Source organism: Salminus brasiliensis, chromosome 18, assembly GCF_030463535.1.
Source record: "Salminus brasiliensis chromosome 18, fSalBra1.hap2, whole genome shotgun sequence".
Lineage (NCBI taxonomy): Eukaryota > Metazoa > Chordata > Actinopteri > Characiformes > Bryconidae > Salminus > Salminus brasiliensis.
In genome coordinates, this window is record NC_132895.1 from 21,578,851 (window position 1) to 21,594,890 (window position 16,040).

Genomic DNA, 16,040 nt, shown 5'->3' on the forward strand with positions numbered 1-16,040 from the left:
GTTGTCCCCAATATGTCCCTCAACCCCGATTTTACCACCGTTTCTGCGATTATATTAAACCAGACATCGAATATAACTGGATGATTGGAGACGGAGAAGGAAAAAGCACGTGCAAAAAATGGGAAATTATTTTGACAGCTAGCACTACGTTTCTTCTCACATGCTAGTAGACGGCAACGTTAACCCTGCCAGAACCACTAGCTAGCTACTTCAATAACGTAGCTATGGCTAGGCAGCTACACAGCGCTAAAAATAATACCGATAGTCTCTCTGAATACGTTGATTAATGTAGCGTTAGCCTTAGTTAGCTATCTAGCTATCCTAACTATGTTCGGTCAGCCGACGTTAACTTAGCTACTGTTATCTGTCTATCTATGCGATTTGTATGCCCGTGTCGACCTTTTTCACTTCTCACAGAAGAGCAACTCATTAAAGAAAAGTTTTTAGACATGTTCACATCATACGCTAAACTAAATAGACGATTATTCATATGAACAACGACGTTGAAAGAGTATAAAGGGGAAACCGGACAACCCTCTCCCACCGAAGTTTCCGTAGTGTAGTGGTTATCACGTTCGCCTCACACGCGAAAGGTCCCCGGTTCGAAACCGGGCGGAAACACATGGTAACCTTTTCCTCATATTTACAGTAATTTACGTCTCCCCCAAAAGTGTCGTCGTCATATTTCGTTTTCTTCCGAACCAAAGTAAGTGTTATACTTTTGATAATATATTTATATATAATATAAATATGCCCTAGCATATGCTACCTATCAATGACGAGTGTAGTGAATGAGGCCTTTTCTCTTTCTCTTCATTCTTAAATGAGGCAGGAAGCTCCACACTGGGAAACTGGGCCCTGGTTATAGTTTAGTTAGGTTGTGTACCTTATTTTAGCACATTTAGGATTGGTGCATAGCATTATATTCAAGACTATATAGTTCAAGTAGCTGATGACTTTGGACTGTTGTCACATACAGTATATCTGTGGAAAATGGAATCTCCTTTTCCACCCAGAAATCTCACTTCAGTGCGTTAGCATTTTGTTTTGGACAAAAAGAATAAAAAAAAAAAAAAAGAAAGCATTTTTAAATACCTAAACTTCAAAAAAAAAAAAAAGTTCCTTCGCTGGTAGGTCCTTGCACTGATGTATTATTAAGCTCCACTGCAGTCTTACAATAGTAACAGTGTTTATTTTTTTTAAGGATACTTAAACCACCCCTGAAGACAACTAGACAAACCTGGCATTTATGGCAGGGCTGCCCTTTGGAAAACACTTGTATCCAAGGTAAAAGAGCACCTGGAGCCCTAATAAACAGACTAGCGGGACGTCCGCCCAAAGCTGTTAATTCCACAATGAAGAGGATAATGGCCACAAAGTCTCAAGCCAATTTCATGAACACAGGATCAAAATTGCTCTTGAGGTTCCCAGTCATCAGATCTTACATACTCCTTCTTGCACAGTTTAATGATTGTAATTGTAAACTATTAGTATATTCTAACTAGCTAAGGTTTTTCTTGGGTAAATAGCAAAGCACTTTTGTAAGTCGCTCTGGATAAGAGCGTCTGCTAAATGCCGTAAATGTAATGATGAGACACGTGATTTAACCCCTCAGTTAACTGCCAGCTTTAGTAAGTGTACTAAAGCAGGGCCCTCAGTTTCCCCACTATTGCTTGGGGAGATGCTGTTTAGTGCTGAGTAAAGCAGATATCCATTTCCCTCATCTTCACAGAACTTCATGGTTCAGCATCCCCCTACACACAGCCTAAACTCTTGTCTAACACAGTTGCCTGAGGGGCTAAATATGTTCTGTAGGTGGTCCTGTAACTTGTGACATCTTGACATGGCCTTGACATTTCCCAACTTCTCATCTCTTAGAATCAAACAGGCTGGTTTTACAAAACCAACAGTTACTAAGTACATGACTTTCATTCAAAAAGCAGCCAAGGCTAAAACATCCATTAATACTTTAACATAAATGGGCGGAGCTAAACTGAAGACAGAAGAGACTGATACTGTATGTCTAAATGTTTGTGGACACCCCTTGAAATGAATGCATTCAGTTACTTAACAAAAAAAAAAAAAAAAAAAAAAAAAAAACAAAAAAAACAGCTTGTCTAGTCCCTATAGAGACCATGGCTAATGCCAGGCTTGAGCTAGACGGGTGTAAAGGCCCCCAGCACTGAGCTGTGGAGCAGTGGAACTGTATTCTCTGGAATGGTGATGATGCTCTATCCAGCACTTTTGGGATGAGTTATGGATAAGGTAGGGTGGTGACCATTCAACATCCTGACCACACTAATGCTCTCGTCACAGAATGCAAACAACACCTCGCAGCAGTTCTCCAAAATCTAGTAAAAAGCCTTCCCTTTCAGGTGTCCCTATACTTATGTCCATTTGGCGTACATAATTTATTATCATTTTATTTCTTTTTTTGCATCATTAGTCACAGCATCATTGCCATGTTGGTACTGGGTGAACTGGGGGTCTAACTTCCTAATTCAGATTTACACATAAATGGCCCTTTTAATAGGTCTAGGTATACTCACTCCATATACATACCGGCCAAGTATTATTCCCAAGTTATAGGCACCAGGATGTGGTCCGGAAGTGCCGGCAGTTCAGTGGAGTTGAAGAGGTTAAACTGATCTAAACCCTTTTTTTTTTAATGGCTTGCATGTGTGCTCTAAAAGGCAGTATCCTGAATTAAGCACATTTCAACAAACAACTGCACGGTCACCAGATCTTAAACATCAGGAAGCCTTTAAGGCCAGGGTGGGGAACTCTGATCCTGGAGTGCCATTTTCCTGCAGTTTGTGTAGCTGATTTCCCCACTCAAACGAACATGATTGCTGCTTTGCACTCACATTCAATAAAACCACTGGTTGAAAGTAGAGAGAATCTGCCTTATCCACCAAAGACGACGACGGCAACAGCAAACCATTCAACTTTGTTTATTCTTATAATAATATTAATTATCTTCTCCAGAGAAAGGCAACAAAATACAGACTCATTCCAGTGCAGCACATTGAAACCAACCAGCAACTCTTAATTACACTACAATTCACCAATAATTACTTAATTGGCCCTTAATTAGCTTCTGATATATGACCCCTGCAGCAGGAAAAAAAAACAAAAAAACTAATTGTCTGGGCTTAGAGTGCATAGAGGTGATTCACCTCTAGAGCACTGAGGGTTCAAGTCCGCACTTCCATTACAGATTGGATAAGACACATTGTTGATGTTACTGTGGGATAGAGAATTAGAACCAATCAGAGCACGATGAGTGAATATTCCTGTTCAGCTTTGGCTCGACTGAATGTGCCTTGCACTTCAGCCTCAAATACCCATCACTAACTGTGTTGTACATTCAGAGTGTCAAACCAGCAATCTCTTGCTCGCTCGCTCGCTCGCTCTCTCTTTCTGTTCAACAGGTGACCTGGAATTGGAAGTAAGAAAATCAAGTAATGTGGAGCTTTACCATAGTCGGTATTTGGGGTTAGGGAGCAGGATATGGGGATTTACAGCGTGTCGAGACAGTAGCTGGTTTGAGTTTGTAATACAAGAACCACCAGCAAACAGTTTTCCGTAGTTACATCAACTTTCTTTCTCCGTCGATATACTCTTTGAACAAATGTCGACTGAAGATCAAGAAGAAAACACAAAACAGGAAACAAAAAAATTGCCACAAATCAAAAGACAACAAAGTAGGTGAGGGATGATGTGGGGACAGAAAACCCAAACCGAGAAACAAAAAAAACAAAACAAAACAAAAAAAAACAAAAAAACAACAAAAAGAAGGCCCTCAAAATGTCTATACACACAAACCTCCCCCACCAAACTGTCCCAACCCTCCAGTATCATTTACAGTCTCTAAACTTGCCACTGCTCGGTCTCTGTTATCATCACTGTTGTCCGCTGTCCCATGCAAAGTTCGTTCCGTCTCCTCAAACCCTACCACATCTGGGCCGGAGCTCCTCATCACTCACAGTTCGATCGTATCCTCTTCCGCAGATCGGGTAAAACAAGCTCACAGTTTCAGCTCGTTGGCAATCTTGGAGGCGATGTTCTTGAAGGCAATGGAGGTGCCCGAGATCCGTTTGAAGCGCACCCCGTTGAGGGAGAGGCGGGGCAGCTTGCACACCTCCATCTCCCACTGGACGAAGTCATCGCGAGAAGGTTTTCCTGACATGCAGAGGAGCATGAAGCGCTCGCGGAGCTCATACTCGCAACTGTTGGAGTCCAGAACTTTGCGGATCTCCTTCATCATCTCGTTGGGCTCCATGGAGGAGGTGGTCTTCATGCTCCAGGTGAAGCGCAGCGAGCGTGGCTTGGTGTCCTTCGCGGACTGGGTGGACGAAGGGGTGCTGGACACGGGGGAGGAGGAAGACACAGAGTCCTTGTTATCGTCACCCGCCGAACCCTGGGTACCTTTCTCCATCTTGTCCGCAGTGCTCAACATGGGTCTTAGGTGGTGGCCACGAAGAGGAGACATGGAAAAAGACAACGTCAAAAAAAGGAAGCATAGCGTGTTCATGATTACAGACAATCTGAGACCGGCTTGACTCATCCACTGACGATTCGACTGAGCAAAGCTGTGGCATGTAGGGAGGTATGGGGCTGAACTGGGCAAGCACAGACTAAATCAAAACACATTAACCTCTTTCCCACGCAACAAAAAGGTACACTTTAATCTTCCTATATGGAAACATGGCTAATCTTCAAAAAACAAACACTGGGTAGGAGGGGAGGGGGCGTTATGATGCAGAACTACAATGCAGTCAATCTCAGCCCTAACATCCTTTAACAATCTGTACAAAACCTACACAAAAAAAATCCCTAAACATGTTTAGTGGGGGGGGGGGGGGTCCATTCTTGCACACAGTTTTGTGACTTTCCTGCTGAAAATACACCGGATTCAAATCTCCTGGTAATACCGGGTTAAGCTGGTGCATTTAAGCAGGGAAATTACCAAACTGTGCTGCACTGCGGCATTCCCTTACCTGAACAGACCAACCCTGTTGTACATTTATGGGAACTTGACAAACAGCTTAACATTCATCATTATGGATGTAGTACTACGGATGTAGTGGTGGTAATTAGTGGTAATTCAGAGCAAATCAAGCAAAATTAGAGTTAAAACTGGTCAGGACTTGATTTTCTTTTTATTAAAACTGTTAAAAAATTAAAAGAACATCCACTTTTAGGGAGCAAATTAAATAATTAGGCTACGTTAACACAGCAGGTAAAATGGCCCAAATGCAAGGTGTTTTTTGTTTGTTTTTTTAGGCTGTTCACAATATCTTTCAAAACGTGAATTCTATCTGACACCCATCTGAACAGTTAAAACTCCCAAACTGACGCTCATGCGCAAAAGAGCCATGCTCCAGGCACATTATGCACCCTAGGCCACTTCTTTGGTTTGTGTCCTTGGATTGTTTCAACTTTGCTTATTAAGCTTTCTATTTTTTTTGATGCTGTGAGATGACGTGCCTTTTAATTTGGACAGAGACATCATCCCAAATATCTATGTCTGCAGTCTGTTGCCTCGCTATCCCGCCACTGAAAACCTTCCTCGCTGCAGTCGTGCATTTTATGAAGAATGTCGTATTGGACTGACGTAAAAGTCAAGCGTGAATTCCGATCTGGCTGTTCAGACTGTGTCGCTTTGGTAAATATCTGATATGCATCAAATTTCAGCATCACATATGAAAGTGGCTCAAGTAGGAATTAAAGATTCAGTTTGTTTTCTATTGTTCACACTTTCACACAGATAACACACCTGTCACGGATATGGGCCATTTTTACCTGCTGTGTGAGCGTAGCCTTAGATCCAAAGTACTGATTGAGTAAAAGGTATGATTTCTTTTTATGTAGATCACTGATTATTACTTAATTGATGTCCTCACCTGCTGGCCTCATCTCGACCCTCTCCCTCATACGGACTCCTCAAAGAAAATCGGCACAAGTTTAGTCTCTTATTTATGTTCAATGTTCTTTGCACTAGCTAATTACAGGATATTTACATACGTGTGGCTACAAGCCTCTGAGCTGAGAGCATGCTCTTTTGGTATGGTTGTCTACCTTCTTTAAAGATTTTGCATTTTTAAGCATTCAACATGTTCTTACATTAGCTGTCGGCTATCAAGCTGAACTGAACAACTTGAAGCTCATGTATTGAAGCTGATTTTACTGTAGCCATACCCTTGACATTTGCCTTAACAGCATTAAAAAACAGACATGAACAGCTTTTAAAATGAAGAGAATTAAAGGACAAACATCTGCATACGAAAGATTAAGAGTGGCAAACCGCTTCCATGTTCTTAAGATGCAACTGCACAGAACGGAGGAAGCAGAAGACAGAAAGCAGTTGTCTTTTAGTCCCTCCACCAAACTTCACGTAGAACTGCCTCCAAACCATCCAAACCTCAGGGCTTAGCACACACGCTGACAAACTCTCTCACGCACACACAAAATGTAAAAACCTTGGACTTGTTTATACTTCCTATTTTTTAGCTACATAGGGAACCAACGTGATCAGTGTGTACAATAACCTCAGAGGTGGAGGGCAAGTACCCAGGGCCACAGCCCCCTCAAAGAAAAACCCAGCACACAGACAAAAGCAGCAGACCAGCGCCCCACAGGTGGTTTAGTTGCAGCCATTAGACTGTAAGTAATAGACCATTCACAAAAGCTTTGGAATTTAGGAGTGTACACCTACCCAGTCACCCCCTGTTCATTTCAGATGGACTTACAGATGGAATTATACCAAAATAAATAAATAAAAAAAATTTAACATAAATAGACGTGACTATTTTAAGGCCTTTTAAGATTGACTCAACGACTGCACTTGCTCCTTCGACACAAAGCATGCCAGTAGGATTTCTCACAAACGTAACACAAAATGGATTATACATTATAAATACACTACATGTCCAAAAGTGTAATGAAATCCCGTCTAATAAGTGATGCTTAGGACTTTAACAATTCATGTATTTGTACCGCATCATCATTAAAAGTTCAGTACATGCAGTCATACTGCAAATATGCCTCAACATTAAGGGGAACCAGATTTCGCAAGCGCAACTTCCACTCAGAACCTTAAGCTGAAAGTCATTAGCAAGTTATCAACATGCCATGATGGGCCTGGTTCAAGCTAACTGGCATTTGATTTGGGTGAGTGCAAATGTCACACCAGAGCTTTCAAATCAAGCATGGTATGAATCGAACCATGACTTTGGTGCACCATTACAGCTCTAGTCCCACTATCATCATGTTCATCAAGTAGGACGCTCCATTAGGAGGGCCTATAAGTTTCACCATGTACAAGGTTAAGAATCAGTTACAGGACTATACAGCATTAGGGTGTGGAGCAATTTCAGTATTGAGCACTATCCTTTAGTGGTTGCGGTTTGCACGCTACACGACTGATCAGCGACGCGGGAACTTTCACCACGAGGAACAACTCGCAACAAGTCCGTCTGCTCTCCAAAAACGTTTTGATAAGAAAACACACAAGAACAGATGCGATGTCCAGCGATACAAGTATTAGGATTTCGAGTCGCTGATTATTAAACCCGCTAGATATCTTGGCAAGCTCTCGGATCGTGCCTTTCAGCAGTTCACACATACCAAGTGACCTAGCACCAATCAATTATCCCCCCAACCTGAGGCTTTTGCCAGCGATCTCCAAAAAAAACAGTCAGCGAAACGAAAATCGCAGCTAAACCTGTGTAGTGTGAACCTGGCATTATACGCTTGTGCCTGAACATAATCAAATCCTCAGAGCAACCTTCAAACATCTCAATGCTTTGTAAAGCTTTTCCAGTAGAGTAGAGGCTTTTACTGCAGCAAAAGGACTGACAGACCCTATTATTAACACCCCTGCTTTGATGAGCAAGTGCCTACAAACCTACGGACGTATAGTGCAAGTTCATCAGATTTTGTAGTGTATTTGAATCCGAGGCATTTACAACCTTGAGAAGTTAATCATAGAACAGCTTCTTAACTGCATTGTAGTAGTAAGAGTTGCATGAACACAGCACAGACTGCGGCACAAGGAAACCTTTCACAGGGTCAAACAAACACTGACCAGAGACCACAGGCCGAGACAAAAGGAAAAGGGGGATGAGATGTGAGTGGAAAGGGATTGGAGTTATTCACTGAGGAAGGAGCAGGAGGAAATGGCGGAGACGTGGGCTGGTGACGAAGCGAGCTGGGCAATGAAAGCAGCGCATTAGTAAAAAGCAAAACCATGGAAAGAACGGTGTACAGTGTAATATCTGCAAAAAAATCCCATCTGACCAAGACACAAAAGATCACAGAAGGAAGGAGGATAGAGCACAAAAAAAATAATGTCTTTGGGATGACCCAAGGGCAGTGTTATTGCCTACCTTCTGGGGAATCTGAATGAGAGATTTCTACAAGAAAAAAGGTGGGGAAGAAAAAAGGGGGGAAAAGTATGTTCTCAAATGTGTGGGAAAAAAACAGAGCAAATTTGTAAAAAAGTATAGAGATTAAATACTCCCAGGTGGCCTGTCAGGAAAACAAGTTACAGAGGGACAGCATGACCTGAGCAGTGTGGAGAGCACTTAAGTGTTAGCTGGAGGGCACAGAACAGCATAATGGAGTTATATTGGAGGATGGAGTTATGATATCTGAAGTTATGTAGAGCCAATTAAGAATACGGAATAAACCGTAGATGCCTTTCTTTATTACAGGATTAATGAGATTAATCTTTAGGGGGAGAGGGGGGGGATTGGGGGTCCATGTTCATGGTTAGGTCCATTACAGTGTTTCTCACATTGAAACCCATCCCTGCTCCAACGGCCCTTCATTATGAGGGACCTGATCTTAGCCACAGATATCTGTGCCGCTCCAAACCAGCTCGTCCTGAAAAAGGGGAGTACTGCAAAGTCAAAAGGCCAAATGGGTGCGCTTTGAACATACATTCTCTCATGTTACACTTAATGTGAAATAATACATACTGTAACAAAACTATTTCAAAAGAGCACTGCACACAGACCTCACTGTTCGAACGTGATTAATTATTTACTGTGAAACTATCCTGGAGCAATTTAGCCAGCAACCCCTTTATAGCTGGACAAATTGAGCTAGTGGTGATTTACTGCTTGTGTGACTTTGAGGGTAAGGTGGAATAAGACCTCCTGTAGGGTCAGGCTGAAGGGAACCATAAAAGAGCTGTAGATAATTCAGAATATACAATTTCATTCCAGCACTGAACATTTACAACATCACATCAGAAGATTACGGGCTAAATTAGCTCCAGTGTCTTTAATGACAGTTATCTGGAATGCTCCTTCAAGTACAATAACCCCCCCCCAATCTAAAACTAACCATCACCTATTAACTGATTTCATTAGAACTTCATAGCTAAAGCAAAGCAGTCAGAGACTCTGCTTCAGTCCTGTGGTTTTAGACTCACCTGCGTACAAATTTGGAGGTGAATTTACTGAAGATGCCTGTACCGGGGCGGCGAACCTGGCTGTTCCCGTGGGAGAGGGAGGGGGATGCTGGGGGTCCATTGTAGGCCGAGGCATGCTGGTCTCGTGTGGCTCTTTGCTGGCCTGCGTGGAAAGTGCTTCTGCTCGTCACCCCTCTGGGGAAGTTGGTGCGGTCGGCTGCCGTGGAGCTGCTTATGTTGTGCGTTGAGGGAGATACCACTGGAACTCGTTGTGGGCCGGTGCTGTTTTTTTTTGTTGGGGTTTTTAAACAAATGTTTAGTAGACATAAAAATATACATATTAGAAGGCGTTGATGGGTGACTCATACAAAGTAATTATTCTTAATTTGTCTTTGATTAAAGATTAAGTTACACTGCCTTGATAAATGAAGAGGGATAACTGAACCAGAATGAGTGTCTTCATTAGACTATAAGTGGTACATCCTGAATAAAATTGTTAAATCTCTGTTCTCCACAGCAAAAAAAAATGTAAATTCACATGTAAGTAGTAAGCACTCTTGCTGCAGCAAGCAAAAACTAATTAAACACTTTTTGGCCTGTTTAGCACTTTCACTTGGGCAAAAGCATATGATCAATTAAAGCATTATTACATAATCAAAGTGCTGGGTAGCGATATAAGCTTATTCAGCTTTTCCAAATTTAAGTAAACGAAAGCAGGTGTCAAAGAAATCAGTTACTGTGCACCACAGACACGTCTAGATTTCAGACTGTACAACACCAATAGATTTTATTCTGGTCTCTGTTCAGTTATCCCTCTGAACTGTTTGAGGCATAAACAATAGTTCTGTGTCTTTATAAAAATGTTGTAATTACTACAAGCAAGTTAAACTCAGCAATACGACTATATCATACAGTATTTCTAGAACATTAAACACCTTCATGTTTCATTTAATATATATATACACACACACACACACACACACAAAATATATATACAGTGGGGAGAACAAGTATTTGATACACTGCTGATTTTTCAGGTTTTCCCACTTGCAAAGCATGTAGAAGACTGTAATTTTTATCATAGGTACTCTTCAACTGTGAGTGATGGAATCTAAAACAAAAATCCAGAAAAATACATTGTATGATTTTTAAATAATTAATTTCCATTTTATTGTGGGAAATAAGTATTTGATCATCTATCAACCAGTAAGAATTTTGGCTCTCACAGACATGTTACTTCTTCTTTAAGAAGCCCTCCTGTTCTCCACTCATTACCTGTATTAACTGCACCTGTTTGAACTCGTTACCTGTATAAAAGACACCTGTCCACACACTCAATCAGTCAGACTCCAGCATCTCCACAATGCCCAAGACCAGAGAGCTTTGTAAGGACATCAGGGATAAAATTGTAGACCTGCACAAGGCTGGGATGGGCTACAGGACAATAGGCAAGCAGCTTGGTGAGAAGGCAACAACTGTTGGTGCAATTATTAGAAAATGGAAGAAATGCAAAATAACGGATAATCTCCCTCGGTCTGGGGCGCCATGCAAGATCTCACCTCGTGGAGCATCAATGATCTTGAGGAAGGTGAGGAATGAGCCCAGAATTACACGGCAGGACCTGGTCAATGACCTGAATAGAGCTGGGACCACAGTCTCAAAGAAAACAATCAGTAATACTCTACGCCGTCAAGGATTAAAATCCTGCAGTGCACGCAAGGTGCCCTTCCTCAAGCCAACGCATGTCAAAGCCCGTCTGAAGTTTGCAAATGACCATCTGAATGATCCAGAGGAGGAATGGGAGAAGGTCATGTGGTCTGATGGGACAAAAATAGAACTTTTTGGTTTAAACTCCACTCATCATGTTTGGAGGAAGAAGAATGATGAGTACAACCCCAAGAACACCATCCCAACCGTGAAGCATGGCGGTGGAAACATCATTCTTTGGGGATGCTTTTCTGCAAAGGGGACAGGACGACTGCACCGTATTGTGGGAAGGATGGATGGGGCCATGTATCGTGAGATTTTGGCCAACAACCTCCTTCCCTCAGTAAGAGCACTGAAGATGGGTCGTGGCTGGGTCTTCCAGCATGATAACGACCCAAAACACACAGCCAGGGCAACTAAAGAGTGGCTCCGTAGGAAACATCTTAAGGTCCTGGAGTGGCCTAGCCAGTCTCCAGACCTGAATCCAATAGAAAATCTTTGGAGGGAGCTTAAAGTCCGTGTGGCCCAGCGACAGCCACGAAACCTGAAGGCTCTGGAGGAGATCTGTATGGAGGAGTGGGCCAAAATCCCTGCTGCAGTGTGTGCAAACCTTGTCAAGAACTACAGGAAACGTCTCATCTCTGTAATTGCAAACAAAGGTTTCTGTACCAAATATTAAGTTTCTTTTTCTGGTGTATCAAATACTTATTTCCCACAATAAAATGGAAATTAATTATTTAAAAATCATACAATGTATTTTTCTGGATTTTTGTTTTAGATTCCATCACTCACAGTTGAAGAGTACCTATGATAAAAATTACAGTCTTCTACATGCTTTGCAAGTGGGAAAACCTGAAAAATCAGCAGTGTATCAAATACTTGTTCTCCCCACTGTATATATATATATATATATATATATATATATATATATATATATATATATATATATATATATATATATATAAAAAAATACTGAAGTCTCATTTGTTCCCAGATAGGTGATAGATGATAACATTTCTTAAAAATGACAACACTGGTTCTTTTTCACCCATCCCAAATGAACAGATGTCAGAATAAAATATACACTCACCAAGCACTTTTTAGGCACACCTGTACAAGTGTAATACAGCGCAGAATGTTTTCTTGGCACACTTTGGGCTCATTACTACCAATCCATCATCACTTGGCTGCCGCAAACTATTTATATTGTTGGACTATGTTTGCCATGTCAACCTTTGTGGGCACTATATATATACTTAAGGAAGTTGACTCTTCTCCTAATGCCTACTTCCAGTATAACAACGCATGAGCCATGTCATAAACCTAAGTGCTTTCATGAACATAAATTCAATTGGCATTCCCAGTCACCAGATCTGGATCCAATAAAAAAAATCTTGGGCATGTGTCATAATGGGAGATTCACAAAATTAAAGTAAAAAATAACCCGCATGACTCAACATGTGAACATGGACAAGCAATTCTAAAAAAATTAAACAGACCACTAAGAAAAATTTCCAACATCTTGCAGAAGACAGGCTGTTTGAAAAGCGAAAGGAGGCACAGTTAAAGTATTCCTTATAAAGTGCTCAGTGAGTGTTTACAGTGAATATATTTCTTTGTGCATCATGGTGTAAAATCGCCTACTTACACTTTCCATACATAATTATATATGTATGTATATATAATTTACGACTGATTTGCCAATGCTTTGGCGAATTCTCATTTTAAAGAGAATTATTACTGCATATATTTTTACCATAAAGGTCAAAACCCAATTTCAGATACCTATTGAGGAAAAGTGCAGAAACAGTGCTATCTCTGGAGAAGTGCTTTGGATGTGTTCGGAAGCAGTCATTTTCACAGTGTAGGGAGGATGAAGTTTCTCATCTCAAACAAAATAGCTAAATTTTTCAAAAAATGAATTCTCTAAATACTGTTCTTTTAAATCTAACTTACAATCTAGAACTTCTTGATCTCCAGTGTCTTAAAGAGCAGCCATGATTTACATACAAACCAGCCTTATTTGGATTTTAATTTAATGTTAATTCTGACAATGAATTCATGCATGCAATCTGGGGCATACTCTCAAATCCACTGGAATTGAAGTGTAATCCCGGGAGACAGGGTTTCGGAAACATAGCTTTGTATGCCAGGCCAGCGATTTAATGCCATGTGATCAGCCATGGGCATAAACTCCACTCACCATGTTTAAACCCCTCACAATCTTCACTAGTTTATTCTCGTAAGAGTTCATCACATCACCTTCATCACTTGCAAAGAGTTTTTTTTTTTTTTACATAGGCATGCATTTAAGTCAACGCAAAAAAGAAGAAAGAAAAATGCACACAAATGAAACACTCAAGCCACCTTAGAACAATGATTAGAGAAAACCTGTTGGTTAGCATGCACAGCTGTGACATAACCTGGCTGTTAGCACATAAACACAATGGCCTTGGAAACTTGAGTTAACTGTGGTGCGCGCTGCAGCAAGACAGGTTTGGGTAGCTTAAAATAAGTGAGTATGGATGGGGTTAACCGTATATTTGGCATTTCTGTACTGAGGCAGGTTTCTCGTGGGAAAGAAACTGTGGCAAGATTGACTTACACCAGGAGAAAAGTGTAATGAGGCAGCCTCATCCAACACACAGCAGGCTGCAGTCTCATATCTGAAGCTGAGGCAGGCGATGAGGAGTGTGTGAAATGGGAGCTAAATCATGCCCTAGAGTGGTGCTGTTTGAGGATATACCAGCCTTCACACCACACATGCACAACACATTATGAGCAATGTTAGGGATTAGTGGAATGGAATATGTGCTTTTACACTGATTTAAGACCATTACTCCCTTTTCCCTTACTGTTATGAGTAGGAATGCCCCAGTCTAACTTTTTAAAAATTTTCTTTTTCAGTATCAGAGACTTTTGATATTGAGCTCTGGCCCATAGACAGCCCGATCCAATTAGCACTTTTGGAGAAGGTACAGCCATAAGCTTCATGTAAACTACAGGAATGCTTCTGTGGAAAATCCAATGAACATGATTCATCACATCCCAGATAGCCCAGCTGATCAGCCAAGACATGCTTTATATCTAAAACTGTCAAAAATCTTTCAGTCACAGTGGATGAAGCCAGGATAACGTTGTTTAACAAAACCGTTTTCACGGTAAACACATGCTCAAAAACCTTTTTAGAACCACCCAGAATTCTTTGACATCTGTTTTGCACAGTCATACAAGTGTACTTTAAAACACTGTGACATTTATTCTATAAAACTATTAATAAACTAGTCCACACTGCTGAACAATGAACAACATCCAACATCCTTTATAGGCAAGTCTGTTCACACTGTGGCCATCTTTGCAATGGCGCCAGGGAGTTCTTTCAAGTCACACAAGACCAGGCTGCCATCTCTATGAACGGAGAGAGACCAAAACACTGGAAACTAAGGGTCAGATTACTGTTTCAAAAACATTTAAAAATCACTGATAAAATATGGCAGGTTGTTTTTTTGTTTTTTTTGCTTGTTCCGGATACTGCACTTTTTGAGTTACTGGAGTTACTTAACCACTTCTACCTCAGCACAGTACATGTAATTTTGTATTCTGTGGTCCAGTTTAAAAGATGAACTGTACTCTAAAGCGGGATGTTCTGTGGATGTAGCTCCAATTCAGCTTAAATATTTGTAAATAAGGTCTGTCCAAGCAGTTTAATACATAGTTCATAGTTTTCTCGACTTGATTATGTAGATTTTTGGATTTTACATGCATTTCCTGAACTGATATAAGGAACAGCCCAGTGTTTGTTAGCAACGTTAGCCTACCATCTCCTGTTTTACAATAAAGAAGCAGATTCAAATATCAAACATGTCTGGGCAAACAACTACATATATGAAGGTAATATGATTCTTTGCCAAACTATTTCTTTAGAGCTGGTAAAGCATAGTGAGCAACACCACCATTTGACTACCTGACTGGGCAAAGACACCATACTACCTCATGTAGTATGGCCTACTACCACTGTCTCTGCCTGGAATACAGGTAAGTACAGTGAAGCGTTCTTTTTTAGGAGTGGGATAACGTATTCAATACTAGCATATTTTCTATCATTTAAAACATAATTTCACACTCATTTTAAACAAATCCACACTTGAGGCAACTCATGTTAACTTCTGAAAACGTGCCTCACTGCCACAAGCTGTAGAGAAGATCTGTTTTTAGCACGTCTATGACGTAAATAGGAGGCAAAAAATAAAACCAATAGGATCAGAATTGGACCAAGCTAAATATATCTGCTACCTGATCCCTTAAAATATGCATGGATTGGCTGCAATTCACGGATCAAATCGGGACATCCCTAGTTCATCGAATCTAGGTAGGGAAATAATAGTTTGGGATTAGTGTAAAAGCTCTAAAACATCAAATTGGGTTGGTGTGGGTTAGGATGGATATCCAATCAGGTCAGGTCAGGTCAGTTAGTTTGCATGGAGAAAAAAAAATGATGGGAAGTGGAAAATGCATGGAAGGGGGTCTCTGAGGCACTGATGGGATCAGTGGCACACCAGGGACCGAAGCTCCAGTCTAGACAGCATTGGCCTATTCAGAGCTACTCAGGCAGCATTTCAACCATACACTAAATCGAAACACTGGACAATGAGGGGGGGCATAAACACCGGCTGAGAAAGATCAGCTCCTTCACCAGATCAGCATCTTGCCCCTGGCCCAAAGGGTGGGCTGAGCTGCCACTTGCCTGGGCCGATGTGCATGGAGGTCTGGGGGGTTGGGGTGGGCCGAGGTGGACAGGGACTTGTGGTGGCGGGGGCGGGAGGTGGATGAGGAAGTTAGGACAGCTGCTGCCGAGGCGGTAGAAGTGCGGGAGCCCGGGGTGCTCAAGCTAGGGGAGAAACATCCACAA

The 16,040-nt window shown here is 41.4% G+C and overlaps 1 protein-coding gene and 1 non-coding gene across 9 annotated transcripts in view; one reads left to right on the plus strand and one right to left on the minus strand.

Moving 5' to 3' along the window:
* The first annotated feature begins 548 nt into the window (after positions 1 to 548).
* Positions 549 to 621, plus strand: trnav-cac (transfer RNA valine (anticodon CAC)). The gene has a single exon. It is a non-coding gene; the product is annotated as a tRNA-Val (tRNA).
* Positions 622 to 2,938: 2,317 nt separating this feature from the next.
* The window catches only part of mark2a (MAP/microtubule affinity-regulating kinase 2a), a 40,666-nt gene continuing 27,564 nt past the window's right edge, over positions 2,939 to 16,040 (minus strand). For 4 of the 8 annotated variants that reach the window (XM_072661598.1, XM_072661602.1, XM_072661599.1 and 1 more), the window contains exons 15-19: positions 15,876 to 16,019; positions 9,446 to 9,706; positions 8,394 to 8,420; positions 5,910 to 5,948; positions 2,939 to 4,466 (exon numbers count right to left, since the gene is read on the minus strand). In XM_072661598.1, the coding sequence (XP_072517699.1) occupies positions 4,031 to 4,466; positions 5,910 to 5,948; positions 8,394 to 8,420; positions 9,446 to 9,706; positions 15,876 to 16,019 (907 nt within the window). In that variant the 3' untranslated portion in view covers positions 2,939 to 4,030. The remainder of the gene's footprint in view (positions 4,467 to 5,909; positions 5,949 to 8,393; positions 8,421 to 9,445; positions 9,707 to 15,875; positions 16,020 to 16,040) is intronic. The other 4 variants (XM_072661600.1, XM_072661603.1, XM_072661605.1 and 1 more) reach the window with 4 other exon arrangements.